Source organism: Prionailurus bengalensis, chromosome C1, assembly GCF_016509475.1.
Source record: "Prionailurus bengalensis isolate Pbe53 chromosome C1, Fcat_Pben_1.1_paternal_pri, whole genome shotgun sequence".
In the NCBI taxonomy this organism is placed as follows: domain Eukaryota; kingdom Metazoa; phylum Chordata; class Mammalia; order Carnivora; family Felidae; genus Prionailurus; species Prionailurus bengalensis.
Window position 1 is genome coordinate 19120619 of NC_057345.1, and position 19073 is coordinate 19139691.

A 19073-nucleotide genomic window follows, 5' to 3' on the forward strand; every position below is an offset into this window, starting at 1 on the left:
ACCAAAACTCTAGACTCCCTGAAGGAAAGTGGGTGTTCAGCATAAGGTCAGGAAACTACCCTCACTACTTAGGATGGTGGGAACATTCGCGAAATCCACGTTCCCACATGCCAGCCAAGGACCAACCTTGCAGGCAGGCCTTTCCAGGGATAGAAGCCTGGGGCCAGCTGTTGGCTCTTTTCTACACAGGTCCACACCTAAAAGTGCAGTTGCTGGGACTATTTAACCAAAATTCTCTCCAACACCAAACTTCTCTCCAATGTGACTACACCATTTTCATTCCCATCAGCAATGCACGAGGGTTCCAATTTCTCCCCGTTGTGGCCAACACTCGCTGTTGTCCGTCTTTTTGATTATAGCCTCCTAAGAGACAGTAATAGATTTTTAAGTTAGTGATTTGCAAGCATTTAGAACAAAAAATGCTGATTCGGAGGAGCCAAAATGGGTTCTCTAAGAACAAATCGTGCCAGTCTAACCCCTGATTTTCCTTTAAAAAAAAAAAAAGCAGCAATTTATTTTTTCTGTACAAGCTATGCTAGGGGACTGTTTTGTGTTTCAGCCCTGTCCTTCAAAGATCCCCATGTCCAAAAATGGAGACACAGGGCTTGTAGTGATTGGTGGGCTCCTCACTTGCTGACAGATGACACTCAAAAATGCTACATCCAGGAGAAAGGCCCCTGCTGCTGTTCCCCGACGCCGTTCTCAGCCCCCCTGTTTAATGTTTCTGTCCAAAACTCAGGGGGAGACACAGATGGCAGTCCTATCAAGTTTGCAGATTACCCAAAGCAGACAGACACATGCACATTGAATTATAAGATCTGGTTCCAGAAAGATCCTGACAGCACAGAATGGTAGGCAGAGTCCTACAAGATGAAATTATTAGGGACAAGTGGCAAGTCCCCGCCCACAGGATCTGGTCCAGATGAGAGCAGGGAGAGTCTGCACTTTGGTTTTCAACTCATTAACAAAAGTATAGCCAGCCATAACGAATGGGCAATGAAGTCTCGGGGCATCTTGGAAAAACGTTACGACGTGTGGGTCTGCCGTTTCAGGGGACTCAGGGCTCTGCCATGAGGGGTGCTGTTGAAGGAGCTGGGCACTCAGTTGGCCAACAGACAGCCTGAGGTGACTGGTGAGTTGACCTCCCTGTCGGAAGGTCTCTGCTATGAAAGCAGTATGAACTGTCTTCCCCATGGCCCATAGGGAAAACAGATTTGGACTGATTAAGGAAGAACTTTGTGAAACTACAGTCAGATGGGCTGCCTGGTAAGGTGGTGAGCACCCCGTCACTGGGGGTGTTCAAAGAGACATGGCATAATCTTTTATTAAAGAACTTGCATGAGGCAAGAGGGAGACTTGATGACCTTTGAGGTCTTAGAATTGCCTAACATGAAGCCAGGGACTATCTACCTCTCAAGCCCAATCCGAGGGTCACCCAAGGCATGTATCACCAGCTGCAGGGTGAGATTAGCCTTTCTGTGGGTCATCCTCAGCTTGTGCCCCTCACAGTCCTGTGTGTCCGTCAGCACACTTGGGGATCCACTTGAGACACACACACTCGCCCTCTTCTGAGTGCCTCTGTTGTGCAGAAACCCCGCCCCACTGACCCATTACCTACCTGGCCCATGATGTGTGTGGTCTGACAGTCTGCCAACCATGTGTTAAACTCTACAGCCATTTTCTTGTTCTTACAGTCATTCAGCAAATATTTAGTGAGCCACCTATTACGTGCCAGTCCCTGGATGAGTTGCCAGGCATGTGGCAATGAATAGGGGTTTAGGGGATTTACCCCATAATCCAAGTATAAAACTTGACTGCGGGCTGCTGCAGGGCGTGACATCAGGAATGCAGGGGAAGGAGTGGCGGGGGGGGGGGGGGGCAGGTCTGACTTAGGTCTCCTGCCCTGCAACTTGCCCTGCACACTATTTCCACTGGGATCTGAAGGAAGATAAGCAGTTGGCAGGAAGTAGAGGGTGAGGCCAGGGGAGCATCCCCACTGTGGCTGTGGCCCAAACTGCAGCTGAGCACAGGACAGGACACCTGGTCGGTGCTTGCTTGCGGGGCTTGAGGAAGAGAAGTAAGGACTACCTGGCTGGGGGTCTTTTCCCGTCCCCTGCTCATCCAGTGCCCAGGTTGAGTCACTTGTGACCCGAGATGGGAGACGTCTTGTGTGTGTGTGTGTGTGTGTGTGTGTGTGTGTATGAGAGAGAGAGAGAGAGAGACTGAGAGCCACTCTGGTTGCTTCCTGAATCTAGTCCCAAGTGGCGCAGGGATTATTTGTGCCTCCGTTCCCCTCCACTGATGTGGATGACTGAGAACGCGGGCCCCGTTCCAAACGTCTCCACAGTGGCAGCTCCTCTGAGAACACGTAGATACCTACGATTCTCCTAATTACTCTGGTACACCCACTTCTCTCTCTTTCTCTTAAGCAGGGGGGATTGGATGGGGAGGGTGCGGTCCTCCCCCTCCAGACCCCTGCTGCTGCTTCCCTGCTGTCATTTATGTTTTACCAGCCTCCTGCCGCTCTCCCCCCCTCCCCTCCCCCACTCACAATGGCTAAACTGAGGGGGCCTCCAGATAAGAGAGACTGAGGGAGGAGGCCAGTCTCCCTTAAGCACTCATACCCGGCAATTAGTTTCTGTTATTGCCAATTCAGGATAAGTAGAAAATAACAGAGGAATAGAACTAGGACTCAAAGCCTGTGCCAAGTGCTTGGCATGCGTTACCATGACATTTTCATGTATGTCACATGGGAAGCCACATATCAGGCCAGGCATGGGGATGGGCTTGGCCGGTGTGGGAGTCGAAAGAGCTGGATTCCAGCCCTGCTGGCTGTGCTTCCCTGATCACTTGCATCTCGGAGCCTCGGCTTGAACGTCTACGAAATGGAGAGGTGCTGCTAGATTATTCTGCCATTTCACAGGGAATGCGGGACCTAGGCTTGTCACGTCTGCCCTCCTGGTCTGTGTGTTTGGGCCACAGTGGCAAACACAGCAGAAGTTTTGGTCCAGATGTGTCTGGAAGGGACTGCTTCTAAGCCTTGGTACCCGGAGTGGCAGGACATAGAGGATGAAGATAGAGACGTCCAGAGAGAGGGAGCTGAGACAGGAAGGTAGGCTGGGAGATAGGGGGAGAAAAGTAGAAGGGTGCCGGACAGCGTCTGGAGGTGAGGTTGGAAATAGAAAGAAACACATCACCAGATCTGTCGTTTTCAGGGGTGGCCCATGGACCAGCAGCATCACTCCGGAACTCAGTAGAAAGGCAAATTCTTGGCCCCGCTCCCCCAGACCTGCTGAATCAGAAACTCAAGGATGGGGCCGATAGTCAGATTCAGCAAGCTTTCCAGGTGATTCTAATGCACACAGAGTTTGAGAGCTTAGGGTGACTGGAAGGAGGGTGGTGGCTGAGGCTTGGGGGACCGGGTGGGAATTTTAGAGGCTGAGGAGGCTTGTCAATCACGTGCAGGTCAGAAACCAGGCATTTCCAGCTCCTTTCTTTCATGCAAACCTTTCAGGATTGGGGATTAAACCTTTCAGCAAAGTAGCCCTTGCTGTTCCCATTTCAAAGAGATGTCCACTGAGGCTCCATGACTTGCCAAAGTCAAAGCAGAGGTGAGATGAGAACCCAGGCCGCTCTGGCCCTGAAGCCTGAGTCCTTTCCACCACACCAGCTGCCTCCTCGCCCACCTGTCCCTCAGCTGTGCCTCTGCCGCCTGCCCCTGCTCCCTCCTCTGCTCCGCTGTCACCCAGGCAGCCCACCATGCAGAGGCAAAAAGACAGCATCCTTGAGGCAAATAAGGGGGACCCTGGGGGACGGGGGAGCACGGCTGAGGGTATATTGTTAGCCTGGCTTCCTCCAGCCTCCAGTGCTAAGTGCGGCTGGAGGACCAAGGTGGTTGCATGATGTTCCTACAGGCCAACATAGTTGCCTTCATGTAGTAAGAACTGCACAGCCTGGGTGCCAAAGTCAATAAATACTCATTGCTGCCTACATGTACCAAGCCCTGTGCTGGGTGCTGTGGGAGAAACTGAGGCAAGCATAGTTTCTGGCTTCAAAGAGCTTATGGTTCAGAGCCAGGGAAACAAAAACTGACAGTGACTAGCTGGGGTGCTAGGGAGCCTGGGATGGCCAGGGTACGTCAACAGGTGTTGGAAAAGTTCAGAGAGACTCATGTGGTGACTTTAGGGGACAGAACAAGGACTTTGGGGGACAGGCCTAAGGCTTTGGGGCCGCAGGGCACCAGTTCCATTCCCAGCACTCTCATTGACTCTGGGTAACCTTGGACAAGTGACCTCATGTCTTTGCCCTGTGTCCTTATCTACGTAGTGGAGTCAACAATGCCTCACTAGGGGATTGCTTTATTAAATTACACCTGGCACCACTCAGCGAGTTATTTCCTTCCTTTCAGAGGATCAGTTTAGGCCAGAGCAAAACAGGAAGGCTTCATGGAAGAGGCAGCTCTTCTCTTTGGCACTGAAGGGTGGCTAGAATATATTTGGTGCTTTCTGTGTCTTCTCTAAGGAATCTGTGGGTAGACTCTGGACTCATGGGGTCGTCTGAGGAGAACGGCCTTTCAGGCAGCTGTGGAGAGGGGCAGAGAGAGAGAGACACGCACACAGAATGTGAAGCAGGTTCCAGACTCCCAGCTGTCAGCACAGAGCCCGATGTGAGGCTCGAACTCACTAACCGCAGGATCATGACCTGAGCCGACGTCGGACGCTTAACCGACTGAGCCACTCAGGCGCCCCTGGAAGGTTATTTTTGCAATGTGGTTTCGGATCCTGTTGCAGAGGGCAAAGCCAGGTGGCCTGTACAGGTTGTTGGGAACGGCCGTGCTCAGGTTCCGTTTCCTGCTTTTTCTTGTAGATGATGCAGTTCGCCTGGCAGAGCTACAAGCGTTATGCGATGGGGAAAAACGAGCTCCGGCCACTCACGAAAGACGGCTACGAGGGCAGCATGTTCGGTGAGTTGGTGTCCGGCAGACCCACTGCCCCCCCGCTGCGGACCGAGTGGGGTGCGGTTTTGACTTTTCACCCCCTGAGTTGTGTTCCTATTTCCCCAGACCTGGGGGATCCCAAGGCTGACTTCCTTCTGGGCTGTTCAGGCTTCTGAGCTTTCTAGATTTGGGGGAAGCCCACATGCTTCCGTCTCGCTTCGCACTCGTCTTTGTATGTACTTAGTGTGTGTTTTCGAGCAAACACACTCGGACGTGTGGCCGGGGACAGTGAGGAAGGGAGACCTGCTTCCGAGGAGTAGGTTTGGAGCTCTGAAGGACACAGATGCGGAGGGGCTTTAAATCCACTCCTCCAGGCGTAGCTGTAAAATGATCTCGGGTGATTTCATAGAGAAAGAGTAGAGGTTTCTGATGACGTGGGCGCGGGCACTGCCTCCAGGGTCCTACAGGTGCGCCTCGCACGCTGACTTGGTAGACGGACAGAACTGTAGCCCGGCAGGGAGCGGCATGGGTGCTACCTCGTGTCACCAGCTCGTGTGTGACCTGCAGCCTCACTTGCCCATGTCTCTTCCCTCTCCAGCCATGGTTCTCCTAACCCCAAAGCCTCTCTCAGCTGGAGAGACTGCAGAGTGCCTTATTGTGGGCATGACCTCACGTTCCAAATTTAACACCCTTCCAAGTCGCCAGCTCTCTCCTCTCTGTAGGCCTTTCATAAAAGCCTCCCGGCTTGCTTCTTCCTTGAGAGACGGGAGCTGTCTGGGGCTGGAGACAAAAATTCACCTGCTGTGTTCCTTACTCCTTAGAGACACAGGCTCCTGAGGTCCAGACCCAAAGAACCAAGTCAGTTGAGAAGTCCCAGGAAAACCTTTTTAATGTTTATTTATTTTGAGAGAGAGAGAGGGCAGGCGAGAGGGGCAGAGGGAGAGAGAGAGAGAGAGAGAGAGAGAGAGAGAGAATCCTAGGCATGCTCCATGCTCAGTGTGGAGCCTGACTCAGGGCTTGATCTCACGACTGCAAGATCACGACCTGAGCCGGTATCAGGAGTCGGCCACTTAACCAACTGAGCCACCCAGGCTCCCCTCCCAGGAAAACCTTGAAGACAAATTTAAAGGAATGGCCCCTGTGTGTATGGTCTTATTAGAAGCATTTGTGTTGCGGGAAAAGAGACACAGGACCTGCTTTCCTCCCTGTAACCAGTCAGCATCACATCCTTTCTGGACGTTCAGATAATTCACTCAGGGTGCACGCGCGCGCGTGTGTGTGTCTCGGGGGTGGGGGGGGGGGTGGTGGAAAAGGAAGAGAGAGAGAAAGAAAGAATTTGGGTAGCTGCTTTTATTTCTCTGATTATCACAGGAATGTGGGAGAAAAGAAAAAGTATCAAAAGGTGTAAAACAGGAAACAAACAACTCGTTCTGCCACCCGGATGCAGCCTGTGTTGATATCTTGGTTCACTTCCTTCCAGTCTTCTCTGTACTTTTTTTCCCTCTCTGTATGCAATTCCATGTCCTCTTTCTCTCTCCATCTCTCTCTGTTTTGGCTTAATGTTACATTCATAGGTATTTCCCTAACTTATTCAAATTTTTTTCATAAAGAATGGTTTTAATGGTGGCAATTAATGCATGGATGTGCCGTTCATTTAACTATCCTGCTAACGTTGGACAGAAGCTGTTTCCATTTTTTTTTTGCTATTAAAAATAATTCAGCAGTTACCATCTTTGTGCATAAAATGTTGTCTTAGCATAGATTGCTACGGAGGACTCTTGAGTCAGAGGAGAGGAAGACAGATGTTTCCTTAACCTCAAATATGAAATGTGCAGATTTCTGTTGAGGAGCCTGATTGTCCTCCCTGCCTTAGAACAGACCTTCCCCACCATCAGCCCGGAAAGGCGGCTGGCGTGAGTCTCCTCAGAGTTGTTGGACCTTTGGCTCCTGGTGTACATCGGGGCTGGAACCACAGAGGCAGTGTGCGAATTTTCGGGGAATTGGTGGAAGTCGGGGGAGGCTGATTTCTGAAACTGCGCAGCAGGGGCATAGCTGTTGCTCAGACCATCCATGGGGACAGAGGGAGCACCACAGGGAGCACTCCAGGGAGGATCGGGCTAAGCCACCTCCCCTTGTGTAAACATTCCTCAAGGCTGCCATTTGCATCTCAACTCTTCAGCCCCTCTTCAGTCACCAGACCTGATGGAGAGTGGGCAGCTGGAATGGTGGCAAGAAACTTGGACCTGGGTACAGGTCCTCACTCTGCCCTGCGCTGTGTGGCCAGATCCAAGTCACTTCGCCTCTCTGGGCCCCTGCTCGTCCGTCCTTCACACTGGACTTCTGTGTGGGCACGTATGACCACGCAGAGGGCCAAGCGTGTACGAGTGATTTACGATTTACAGCATAACAAATGCAGTCGGCAGTTGCCCAGGTGAGGCCATGGGAGGTCCTGAGGTCCCCCGGGCATCTGTCTCCCAGAGCAGCCTTAGCAGGACCCCCGGTGCCGCATCATCCAGTGTTTGCAACAGTCCTGGCAGTGACGCAACGTCTTTCTTCTGCCGCCAGCAGAGAAGTGGCAGTGGGCGGCTGGCTCCTGGGAGAGGAGGGTGGGCAGGGGCCCGGGTACTGGGCAGGGAGAGCTGGTCTCAGTTTACTCTTTCACTCAACGAGTGTTTATTTACCAGCTCCTGGTTGTGTGAGCTTAGGCAAGTCATCTCTCTACGATCCTGAGTTTTTCTGCACAGCGGAGCTAAAGAAGACCTCAGAGCCCCAGCCCAGGGCCTACCTGACACGGAGAACCTGCCAAATGGGTAGTAGCTATGACCGTGGCGACCGCATGTGTGCCTTATGAGACAGAGGCTTATGGGAATGCAGAGGAGGAAGAGGTTCTGGTTTGGACTGGATCCATGAGGGGCTTTGAAGCCAGACTGTTCCCGAAGACAGAAGGAGGTGAACTGGCCTGAATTCAGCTGCTTGTCACCCTGCCACTTCTTTTTCTGGACTCACGTGGGCCGCTGGGTGGCCTCGTTGCTGGGCTCTGGCCGCTGCCGTCTTCCGTGACTTCGCCGTAAACTGAGCCCCGCCGAGAAGGTCGGGTGGGAGCAGTGCCCACCCTGCCCCACCCGGCCCCACCCGGCCGAGTCGTTTGGACGATCGCTCTTGCAGTCCGCTCTTCCTGGCCTGCAAGGCCAAGAGGGCTGCATGTGGGGAGGAGTGATGGGTTCACACTGGCGCCTGGCTCTGCAGGGAGAACATCAGATGCCGAGCGTGGTGTCCTGTGAGGCCCTCCTCCGCATTTCACCACGTTGGTTCCCCTCTCAGCTGCCCGTGCACCCCTCCCTGAATCTGTTCTCACTCTGAGAGCAAGACCACTGAGCGAGGTGTCTCTCAAGCCAGTGTTCGTGTCCTAAGCAATTCAGTATCAAAGTGGCTTCCTTTTTACTAACATCTGGCTCAGCAGGCCCTGTCCGAAATTGTTCCCAAGACCCCGGGGCTGTGGGTAAGGACACAGCCTGCTCCTTGCCTTGTGGCCCAGGCCACGGCAGAGATCCGCTTCTTTCCCCGTCCTCTGAGATGTCACCGGAACGTCCCTGTTAGTGTCCAGCCAGGTGGTGGAAAGAGCGTGGACTTTGGATCTAAGCCTGCCTGAGCAGGGCCTCTGTGTTGCCACTTGGTAGCTGTGTGGCCTCAGACTGTGGAGTGGGGCAGAGGCCCCTGTCTCCTGGGGCTGTGGTGACAGACTGGAGACAAAGGCCTAGCCCCGAGCCAGACCCAGAGCAGGCACTCGATGGCAGTGCTCTTATCGCTGGTAACTCTCAGAGGCTCGGTGCACAGAGGCCCAGCTTCCTTACCTATGCAAAGGGCTGCTGCTAGGAGTTGGAGGACATCAAACGAGCTAGCTGAGGAGCATGGGACTCAGGGGCCACACGGCTTGCATTTGCATGCTGCTCCACACTGATTAGCTGTGTGATCGTGGGCAAGTTTAACCTTTCTGGGCCTCAGTGTCCCAGCTATGAGTTGGGACAACAGTACTAGCTACTCACAGGATTGGTTTGAGAGCTAAAGGAGCTAAGACACAGAAGCACTCATATTCATGCCTGGCGTTCTTCAAGTCAGCTGATGTGAGGATGATGTGAGTCTCTTAGGACAGTATGTGCCCCTCCTGTTTTGACTGGAGCACGCCCAAGACCCCTGGGCTCAGGGGGCCACCTGAGGGCTCCAGGGCTTTCCAAGCCTGCCCTGTTTTCCCAGCCCTTGAGTACCCATGGCAGAGATCATGGGTGAGCAGCCCACTGGTGGACAGCATCCCGTTCGCTCCTTCATTGAAGCAGCTGACAGAGGAATTTTTAACAGGGAAGAGGCAGGGGAAGGTTAAGGTTCAAGGCCACGGAATAAATCAGCCTCCTGCCAGGATAAGAATTTCCGGGCAGGTAGTAAGTGACACCTTGCATCGGTGCCAGCTGCCAGCCTTGAAGCACTTAACGAGCATTAATCCTCCCAAGAAGTCCGAGTGAGCCATGATAACTTCATCTTGCCTTGGCAGAAGGGAAAATCAGCACGAGCACAGAGTCTTGGGAGGGTGCCACCAGTGGGACTCTTTGAAGGCAGGTCCTACTTCTTCATCTGAGTGTGGGGGAAACCAAGCTCAGAGAGGGGAAGGGACTTTCGGGGTGACACAGCCTATTAATTGCAGGACGGAGGCTCAGACTCTCGGCATGAGTCCCAGCCCAGGGCTCTTTGCACCACCCACTCTGAGATTAGCTAAATTGACCAAGGCCGGATTGTCAAAATGCAGGCCTACGGTCATGGCCAGATCACCACCAGGAGCTAGGAGTTTGTGGAGCTTTAGCAGGAGGACACTGTCAGGGAGTGTATGATTTGGGGGTTCCCTGCACATGCATTCTCTTATGTCTTCCTCATAGCCCTTGGAAGGAGTAAACTACCCATTTTATCCCTATTTCACAGATAAGGAAACTGAGACTACAGGTGAGTTTTAGGACTTGCTTAGTCACACAGTTATCAAGCAGAGACTTCATGACAAGGCTGTCAAACTCCAAAAACCAACCCATAAACCACCGTGCTGCCCTGTCCCCCAGTGACCACTTACGGTGGCCACAGAGAAGGAAACAGGGCAGAAGGATGGTTTCGGGGCTGGTGGTGCTGTATCTTCTACTCCACTGTCCTCATGGAAGCTGGAGAAGACATGTACTTCATGGCCAGAGTCTGCTGCAGCCCATCTCCAGGCATCAGTTTCTAGTGGACATCAGCTGAGGATTCAGGGCCTGGAAAAAAGATTCAGATTTTCCTCTGTTCTCCAAGCATAGGAAGATATTTTATCCCTGCCCAATAACCTGAAAACACATGATTGCAAAACACTCCACTGGCCTCAGCATAATGAGCTAAGAGAGGTATGGATTTGAGAACCTCACCTGCCTGAGTTCGAATCCTGGCTCTGCCACTTACTAGTCATGTGACCATGGGCAAGTTTCTTTCTTTCTTTCTTTTCAAATGTTTATTTATTTTCGAGAGAGATAACGAGTGAGCGGGGTGGGGGGGGGCAGAGAGAGAAGAGGACAGAGGATCTGAAGGGGGCTCTGTGCTGACAGCAGCCAGCCCAGTGTGGGGCTCGAAGTCACAAACTGTGAGATCATGACCTGAGCTGAAGTCAGACACTTAACCCACTGAGCCACCCAGGTGCCCCAGGTTTCTTAATCTCTCTGCACCTCGGTTTCTCCATCTGTACAATGAGGATAATACCTACTTCACCCAGCAGCTGTAAAGATCAGATAGAGCCGATGTGTGTGAAACACCTGCCGAGTACACTCATTAACTGTAAGCTGCCTCCACTGTTATTCTATTTGTTAAAAGATGATTGTGAAAATAATTCTATTCCAAGGAAAGAAACAGTGCCTGGCACCTCACAGGCAGTAGGCTCTTAATCAGTATTTTGGAATGAATGAATCGCCCACCTCAGTCTCCACCTGCCCTGTTTTCCCCTAGCCCCTCGTCCTGGGTTTGGCTGGGGAAGGGCTGGATCCTGCTGTGCTCTCTGTTCCTCTCACTCTCTCCAGTTGCCTTGACCTCCTCCTTTGTCACAAAGTGCACTTGGAATCCGCAAACTAACCCAGGAGAGCAACGGCTCTGCTTAGTCGGGAGATCTGCCTCTCGGGCGTCTTCTCCGTGGAGCATGGAGGCACTTGTGTGGCCAAAAGCAATGCTGCCCTGCTCCCAGCCGGCTCAGGATGACCGTGAGAGCCCCAAATTGGATTCTTCCTCTGCCCTGTGAATCCCCGATAGAACTGCCAACCAAATCCCCATTTCGAGGGATGATTTATGGCCTTGGGTGAGTTAAGAGGCAAAATGAACACAGCATGATTTTCAGATCACAGGCTGGGAATGTTCGGCCTTGGCAGAGAGAAAAATCATCTTTGCCTTGTAAACGGAGCAAATATGATGTTGAAGAGGGAATAAATCCAGGTCCCAAGATGTCATTTTTACAATTGCTTTCTGGCGTGTGACTCAGTAGTGCCTCCTGCAAAATGCTCACAGTCTCCCCCCCACCACACACACGCGCACCCCAGTCTTCCTGGATCTCTTTGTGGGGGTGAGAGTTACTCTACCAGTATGGCTACCTAGGGAACTGCACACTTTGCCAGAGAGACAGTTTGCGAAAGCCACCTGCTTCTGCGGTTTTCCACAGAACTCCATGTTGTTCCCGCAGATCTCTGAGCTTGTTTCTGGGAGGCAGCCTTTTGACTTTGGAGGTACGCCTGAGTTCACGTCCTCATTAGCGTTTACCGAGCAAATGAAACTGGGCAAGTCATGGAATTCTCTGAACCTCAGTTTACTCACCTGTGACGGCGAGGGGGGCAGGCCTAGGTTGCCCCAGCTCCCTGCCTGGTGTGCACGCGTCCCCTTCCCGGGGCCCTTTCCCTCCTCCCCTGCTATTGGGTAACAGAGCACGTTGACTTCTCTGGCTGAAAACACCCTATCTACTTTGTGGACGGTTTCTTTTTTCTGAAAAACAAAACCAAAACACCAAGGATCCCATAGTTCTTGGGAAAATCAGCGTCAGGCCATGTTGTCACTGATTTTTAGCAGGCTGTGGTGCACATTCCTGACCCAGGCTTTGAGTTTGTTTTGAGAAAGAGCTGTCATCTTCCTTGGAAGTGGCGATGTCGCAATTGCTTGGATGGAACGGGTCAGGCGTAAGGGCAGCGAGCAAACCTTCCGGGCAGTCACATGTTTGGGGAGCCGTGGCCGCTCCATCCGGACACTGGAGGCTGTCAAAGTGCAGAGGAAATGGATTAGAAATGCTGGTCACTGGCAGATGGGCTTTTAGCACAAGGAGGGGGATGGGATGGAAATATTAACCCCGCACGTGAAGGACGGGCAGAACTGGCCGTTGCTGGTCGGATGCTACGGCCTCATGGGGGCCTCCCTGTGGCCTCGAGTGACACCTCCGTGATTTCCCGGTCACCTCCTGAAGACCAGAAAGCCCCTCGGGTCACACCGGATAATTACCAGAGCAACGTGCTCACCTCTAAATTAGCCTGCTGGGTTCTCACACTCTGATGCTGCTGACCGTTCGTGGCACGGTGCTGTGTACCCGCCTCCCGCGAAGATTTTTTTTTCCCAAGCGCTTTCTAATTAAGATGCATCTTGGCCGTTTCCTTTTTTCTTTTTGTTTAAAAGGCTTCCCACCAGCACGGAGCATAATTTATTTCTCTAAAAAATATAGTAGCAGGTTGTTGTACAAAGAAAACCCGAGGTCAGGAGCCTTGGGTCCCCGTCCCAGCCCTGGCGCCAGCTGCCGTGTGAGCCGGCGGCTTCCTCTGGGCCTCGTCCGGTCTTCTGTACAAAGATGCCCATCCCCTCTGTGATTCCTCGTTGGTTACTAGGCTGATTTCTTTCTTTCTCCCCCCCCCCCCCCCCACTCCCCAACCTCTGAGAGGCTATTTGGGCTGTGCTGGTTCTCTTGACATCTGAAATTTTAGTAGCAAGACTTGTTCCTGTCAGGGAGAAGTGAGTCAGGGTATCTATTCCCAGAGCAAGCTGTTGGATGCCTAAGATGATTCATATTGAAAGCGACATTCCCTCCTGGAGGCGGGGTGTTCCCACCCACTTTCCAAAGACCTTGCCTTCCTTGGAAACGAGGCTGAGCCCACGGCAGACAACCAGCCCCCTTTTCTCCACACCACATTGATTCGAGTTTGGCATTTGCCAAATTTCCCAACAAACTCAGGGACAAATAGGTATGTGAATTCGCAGAATCTCAGACTGCCGGTGCCAGCTGGATCCTTTGAAACCATCTGGTCTGATGTCTGGAGGATGGGGAAGGAGGCGCCCGGAGGGAGGGACAGAAACGCTCACAAAGACCTGATAGCCAGGACTTGTGCCCTGGTCTATTCACTTGGGCCGCTCTCTCTCTCTCTCTCTCTCTCTCTCTCTCTCTCTCTCTCATTTTTTAAATTAGTTTTTAAAATGGAGATGTAACTTATAGCTTACATGCAGTAAAATGCACACATCTTAAGTGCACGTCTTAAGTGCACATCCCAATGAATTTTACGTACAGGTACATCCTATAACTACCCTGCAGGTCGAGGTAGCATTTCCCTTACCCACAGGCCCCACCCAGTCAGTAGCCCCCACGAGTCACCACTATTCTGACTTCTATCATCTTAGATTAGTGTTATCTGTTTGCTGCTCTTTACTCATAGTTACATCATAAACAGTAGTTCATTCCTTTTCAAGTTTATCCACCCATTCTACTGTTGTTAGACATTTTTGTTTCCAGTTTGTGGCAATTACAAGTAAACCCCATACCCCTCAGCAGTCTCTCCAACCCTCCCTTCCCTGCCAGCCCCAGGCAGCCATTAATCTACTTTCTGTCCCTACATAGATTTGCCAATGCTGAACGTGACATATAAAAGGGGTCATATAATATCTGGTCTCTTGTGAATGGCTTCTTTCAGTGGACCTAATTTTTTGAGGCTCATCTACCCTGTAGCATATACTTCCCTTCCCTTGTTGCCAAATAATATCCCGTTGCGTGAGTATACCACATTTTGTTTGTCTTTTTAGCAGTGGATGGACATTGGCTTGTGCCTACTTTTTAATTCATTTGTCTATTACGAATCCTACTGCTGTGAACATTCACATCCAAGTTTTTGGGTGGAGGTGGGTTTTCATTTCTCTTGGGTGTTCGTGTAGGAGTGGAGTTGCTAGATCATATGGTAACTCTGTGTAAACTTCTAAGGAGCTGCCAGACTGTTTGCCACGGTGGCCGTACCATTTTACGTTCCCGTTGAGGGTTACAAACACTTCTGTACGTGCTTTTTGGTGGAAACAAGCAGCCACTTTTGTTGGGACCTGCCCAGGGTCCGAATCGCTGGGTCATGCCGTGTTCGGATGTTGAACTTTAGTTGGATGCTGCCAGTTTTGCAAAGTAGATAAACTAATCAGTAGCCCCACCAGCCACGTTTGCTTGTCAGTGTGCTTAATGGTGGCCTCCTACTGAACCATACTTCCCTCTTAATCAAGACGCCCCCTCCCTTGTTGAAAGCCCCAGCTTGCCAGTTATGTGCTCCCTGGAGCGTAGCTGCCCTGTATTGTGTCTTCAGCCCGGGTCTAGAAGGGTCCCTGTTCTTCCTGCCTTAACCTAGGGAGGAACTGGGGCTCTCAGGCTGGCTGCCTCGAGTGCAAACGGTCAGCAAAGTCTTCCTTCATTACTCCCTGCCCACGCCGTCTCTCAGTGCCGTGGGGTGACCTCTTTACTCCCCAGCCCATCCCAGCTGTGACACACAGGTCCAAAATGGCATGACCTGGACCTTCTTTCGTTCAGTTACCATGTGGGAAGGGGAAGGGTCTTAATAAAGAAAATGTTGATGTTGGGTCAGAAGACTTGGATTCTCCAAATCCTGCCTCTGCCAACTCACTGGGCAGGGGGCACGTTTGTTTTTGAGCCTCAGTTTTCTCTCCTGCGGGATGGGGAGGTTGACACCTTCTCACAGGATTGTCACTGGGATCCCGTGAGACCATGTCTTCATCAGTGATTGTTCAGTGCCTGGAATGTGCCAGAAACTCTTCTAGACACGGGGAAGTAGCAGGAGGCAAGAGTGATAGATACCCATGTACACCTCGCAGGCTAGTGGGGAGACACATACACGAATTTATAGTTTCAGTTAAGGTAGTTATGAGTACACCAAGGGCTCTTTGACTCATTCTTGGAGGGACGGGCTTCAAAAAGCCTTCCTGGAGGAGATGGCCTCTACACTGAGACCTGAAGCATGAGCAAGGAAGCATAAGAGAGGGGGTCACGGGCACAGAAGGACAAGTGCAACAGCCTGGAGGGGAGATTGAGTGAGACCATGACCCTTGAGGTCTAAAAGATGTTCAGTGTGGCTGGAGCAGGTGGGGGTGTGGTAAGAGACCATACTCGAGCAGCGCTGAATATAAGTGGGGTCCCATGAATGTAGCCCCCAGTGTTTTCTCCCTATCCTGAACCTCAGGAACCAGGAGACCTGGCTTCTAAGCACCAATCTGCCCTGTGACCCAGACAAGGCCCATTCTCTCCGTGAGCTCATTTCTCCATCATACAGTGTGGGCGTCTGGCATAAGGACTCTCCTATTGCTTCCAGGTCCTAAAATAGTAGGTGACTGGGCTACTTTGGGGTGGTTTCACCCTGGCTGATGAAAGCCTGGTGTGGCCGGGTGGGCGGTGAGTTCAGCGGTGGGGGCGGAGGTGCGGCACGAGACGCTGGTCCCGAGTGAGGCCCCGGGACCGGCCACTTCTCTGGGCAGTGGGAACCAGGACTTCCCTTCCCCCAACCCTCCGCGCCTCTCAGGCAGGCGGATCCATCCGTTCCCTGCTCCACTGTGGGCTGCCCTCCCCAGGCATGAGAACCAGGCAGGGATCGATAGGAGTTGCTGAGAACTTCTGAAGAGAGCACGGGGGAGGACAAAGAGACCCGGAAGTGTGTTGTCAGCACAATTTAGGGCTAATACTCAAGTTTGTTTTTCTTCTCATCAAATCTGAAAAGCGGTTTGAAATCCACTGCTCTTGTTTTGTGTTGTTTTTTAATGACTGGATAAAAGCACAATTGCATTTTCTCCCCCAATAACTTTGAATTCTGGGAATAGACCGTGTGGGGATAATTGCCGTTGTCTAATCCTGCCGATGGCCAAGCAAATGATTAGGAAGGGGAGGAAGGGAGCCTCGGTGGCGGAGGCCCTCTGCCTGCTTCTTGTCCAGCCAGCAGGGCTCTCAGCTCCCCAAATAACACTGTTCCTGAAATAGCAGTTGCCCAGAAATGCATCTGGATGTTGTTTTGCAACAAGTAACTGATCGCACTGGGGCGACATGGAGAGTTCCAGTCATTTAAGTTTTAATTCAATTCCACAACTTCGTATTGAGTGCCTACTGTGTGCCAGGCTCAGAGCTAGGGATGGAGCAGGGAGGGCGCAAAGTGAACAAGATACCATGAGCTCATCGGACAGAAGCATAAAGTTCCCCATATTTCAACAAGAGGGTGCATCTGGGAGGCGTCGTATGGGAGGGGGCAGATATTTGGGTGCCAGGGTTGCTTAGCGGGTAGATTTTGACAGACATCAATGAAATCTCTGTTACAGGTCGGGGAACAGCACAGGCCAAGCCTGGGAGGTCATGCTGGGGAGAGTATTGGTGCTAATACAGAGAAGGGTGTGGGGGGGGGGGGGGGAGAAGCAGCTTTGGAGGGAGGAGACCTAGTCCTGGCATCCAGCACCCAGCCAGGCACCCAAGATGCCTCTGCACAGGGCTGACTTCTTCATTAGACACAGCGCCCAGGGCTCACAGAAGTATTTTAATTTTACTTTCCTTTAAAATCCAAAGACAAAAATGAATATAATAATGGATCCAGCCTGGATTATATTCATTTTCATACAAATGCAACTGTAAAAGATCATATTTAAGATATGTTTTTAACGGCGGTAGGGGGCCCTTGAGAGTTGTAATGCAGCCCCGCTTCTGTGTCTGTGTCTTCCTTGCCAGGTAAGGGTCCTAAAAGCCCGCACCCTCCCTGATTTTGTAGGAAGGATTCCTTCCTTCTCACTGTTGTTGGGAAAGCTGGTGCATAAACCACCCCAGTTCCTTGTCTCCGTTAGTGCGGGGAGGGAAGGGTGTGTGCCCAGGTGCCCACCCGCTTTCCCAGCTACCTTCTGGTGAGTTTCATTTACCCCCCACGGCCCCTCTTTGAAGTAGGTGTTGTTATGACGAGGAAACCGAGACTCTGAGAGAAGGAACTTGCCCAAGCCTGCAAAGAGGCAGAGCGGCAGTTCAGACCCAGGCTTGTCTACCTCCAAAGCCCGCACGTCCGTCCGGTTTCCTCTGCCTCTGGAACTGGGAACCCCCCACGGGCCAGGACTTCCCGCATAACCTGCCTGGTGCATCCCTAGGATGGCATCAGGCCCGGATGGTGCTTCTGGGGTACCTAGATGGTGCCTTTGGTGAATGGCAAAGAAGGGTCCGTGTGTGTTCATTGATGAAAAGGAGGCTGTGACATTCTTCTTCTGCCCACACTCCTCAGTCTTTGTCCATTACATCCCTCTTTCCTAATTTATTTTTATTTATTTTTAATTTTTTTTAACGTTTATTTATTTTTGAGACAGAGAGAGACAGAGCATGAACAGGGGAGGAGCAGAGAGAGAGGGAGACACAGAATCTGAAACAGGCTCCAGGCTCTGAGCTGTCAACACAGAGCCCGACGCGGGGCTCGAACTCACAGACCATGAGATCGTGACCTGAGCCGAAGTCGGCCGCTTAACCGACCAAGCCACCCAGGCGCCCCAACTCTTTCCTGATTTAAAAGGAAAGCCAAGGGGGCACCTGGAGGGCTCAGTCAGTTGAGCATCCGACTTCGTCTCAGGTCATGATCTCATGGTTCATGGGTTTGAGCTTCCCATCAGGCTCTGTGCGGACGGCTCAGAGCTTAGAGCCTGCTTCAGATTCTGTGTCTCCCTCTCTCTCTGCTCTTCCCCTGCTCACTTGCTCTCTCTCTCTCTAAAAAAAAAACAAAGTAAAGCCAAAGATGTTACTTATCTTCCCCCAACTAAGGAGGACAAAATCCCAGACACCCCAGACACCCCATGAGGCTATTACATGACACTCCCCTTCTAAGAGGGTGTCACAAGGGTCTGGCTGGACTGGAAAAAAAATGTCTCTCCTGATATTTCTGACATCCAGCAGTGGGATCATTCTTCCCACAGGCAGCATGGCTTCATCTGAAGGGCCCTGAGCCATGCCCAGGCCAAGGGACACGTGCAAAAGCAGGTCCCTCAGCAAATGAAATGTACCCTCTGGGCTCCCTCAGCCTCGAGGTCGGGATGCAAAGCTGGGCAGAGACCATTCCCCCAGAAACATCCCAGAGCCTGCAGCTCAACCCATGGACTGGGGAGGAGGCAAAATCCCTGAGGCAGGGTCCTGGTGATTTGAGAAAGTTGTGCCCTGGATAGGGGCATCGGCTTTGGCTCCATTGCTGTGTGACCTTGGGCAAATGAATTAACCTCTCTGTGCCACAGTTTCCTCTCCTGGAAAAATAGTACCTATTTCATAGACTGGTTGTGAGAATTCAATTAGTTAATACACGTGAGGGTAAATAGTAGCTGCCACCACCACCACCATCATCATCGTCATCACCATTAATATTGTCACAGCTTTCCAGGGAAGCGATGATTGTCTTGTGACCTTAGACAAATACGTTTTTCCCACCCCTCCCTGGGATAGTCTCACCATCAATGGAACGAGCAACTTGGGCCAATTTATGGCTCTTAACCAGGGAAAAACACCAGAACTCCCTACCTGACTTTTGCAAACATGGATTTCCAGGTTCCATCTCTAAGAAATGCAGGTTCAGTAGAGTCTAGCTGGCACAGGGATCTGTGTTGGTGGATCTGATGCACAGCCTGGGTTAGAAACCACAGGATCCTCTTGGGTCTAAAGTCCATCATTCCTGAAGTGATTCCACCCCCCCTCCCCCATAGCCCTGTGAGTCGAGGTAATGCCTTTGGCAAAGGCGAGCCCCCTTGGGTGCTGAGTCTGCCGGTGAGCTCCCACACTATTGGATGTGACAGGCCCCCCGGTCATCAGGAAGGCTGCGGG

General features: G+C 51.9%; 1 protein-coding gene and 1 long non-coding RNA gene across 2 annotated transcripts in view; one reads left to right on the forward strand and one right to left on the reverse strand.

Annotated features, from left to right (window-relative positions):
- MAN1C1 (mannosidase alpha class 1C member 1) overlaps positions 1 to 19073 on the forward strand; it is a 141260-nt gene that overhangs the window by 49734 nt on the left and 72453 nt on the right. The window contains 1 exon segment of the mRNA XM_043574097.1: positions 4867 to 4963. Within this exon segment, the coding sequence (XP_043430032.1) occupies positions 4867 to 4963 (97 nt within the window).
- On the reverse strand, positions 6272 to 13002 carry LOC122480098. Its single transcript, XR_006296512.1, has 2 exons — positions 12478 to 13002; positions 6272 to 12219 (listed from the first exon to the last, which is right to left on the reverse strand). It is a non-coding gene; the product is annotated as an uncharacterized LOC122480098 (long non-coding RNA).